The sequence below is a fragment of the Pteropus vampyrus genome, unplaced genomic scaffold (assembly GCF_000151845.1).
Source record: "Pteropus vampyrus isolate Shadow unplaced genomic scaffold, Pvam_2.0 Scaffold6, whole genome shotgun sequence".
NCBI classification, from domain to species: Eukaryota; Metazoa; Chordata; class Mammalia; order Chiroptera; family Pteropodidae; genus Pteropus; species Pteropus vampyrus.
In genome coordinates, this window is record NW_011888787.1 from 7,494,363 (window position 1) to 7,495,388 (window position 1,026).

Here is a 1,026-nt window from a genome sequence, read left to right on the forward strand (position 1 = left end):
GAGGTGGGAGGAGCAGGTGGAGAAAGCCTTTTGCCGGCCGGTGCCAGATGGAATTCTTAGGATAGCAGCAAGGATGCAGGAATAAGAAGCTGTAATGAGGATAAATGGGATGAGAGTCACTGCAGAAGAGGTGGCATAACTGATGGTCTCCGTCAGTGAGGTGTCCATGCAGGAGAGATGAACCAGAGGAGTAAAGTCGCAAAAGAAGTGGTCGATTTCATTGGGTCCACAGAAGGTTAATCTGGACAGTAGGGCCATAGTGATTGCTGTCAGGAGGAAGCAGCAGAGCCAAGAGCTGGCTGCCAGCCCAATGCAGAGGTGGCCAGTCATAAGCATGGGATAGCGGAGAGGTTGACAGATGGCCAGGTAGCGGTCATAGGACATCACAGCAAGCAAAAGACACTCTGTTGCAGCCAAGGATCCAAAGAAGTAGAATTGTGTCAGGCAGCCAGCCACAGAGATAGTCTTCTGTTCGGCTATGATAATCAGCAACATCTTGGGGACAATGTTGGAGGTATACCAGATCTCCAGAAAGGACAAATTCACCAGGAAGAAGTACATGGGGGTGTGGAGGTGATGGTTGAACAGAACTAGCAGGACAATGAGGATGTTTCCAGAAACAGTTAAGATGTAGAAAAGTAAAAACATCATAAAGAGGAAAATATTTAACTGTCGAGTGGAAGAAAATCCTCTTAGCACAAATTCTACTACTGATGATTGGTTTTCCCAAGACAAGTTCACCATGCCTTGGCTTCCCTTAGGAGCATAGCATCCAGTGATGGAACATGCAAACTTCGGAAAATTCCAGCTTACACGTAGGACATGGACTGGTAATAGATGATATTCATGCCTCACTCATGGTTTTGGAAGTTCTTTTTATTTGAGTGGAAAAGTATCATCTTTTTTTCCAAGGCCTGAAATGGGAAACAAAATAATTTAGAATAAGAATCTGTGATCACTTCAATTCCCTGTCCCCTCCCCCCACCTGCTTCTCCCAACTGCATCTTCACTTAATCAAGAAGAATG

The 1,026-nt window shown here is 45.4% G+C and overlaps 1 protein-coding gene across 1 annotated transcript; it reads right to left on the reverse strand.

The window, feature by feature from the left end:
* Positions 1–6: 6 nt before the first annotated feature.
* Positions 7–744, reverse strand: LOC111744431 (olfactory receptor 6N2-like; the record flags this gene model as incomplete). Its single annotated transcript, XM_023535001.1, has 1 exon — positions 7–744. A coding segment is annotated over exon 1 (738 nt), but the record flags the coding sequence as incomplete, so codon positions are not given.
* Between the last annotated feature and the right edge of the window lie 282 nt (positions 745–1,026).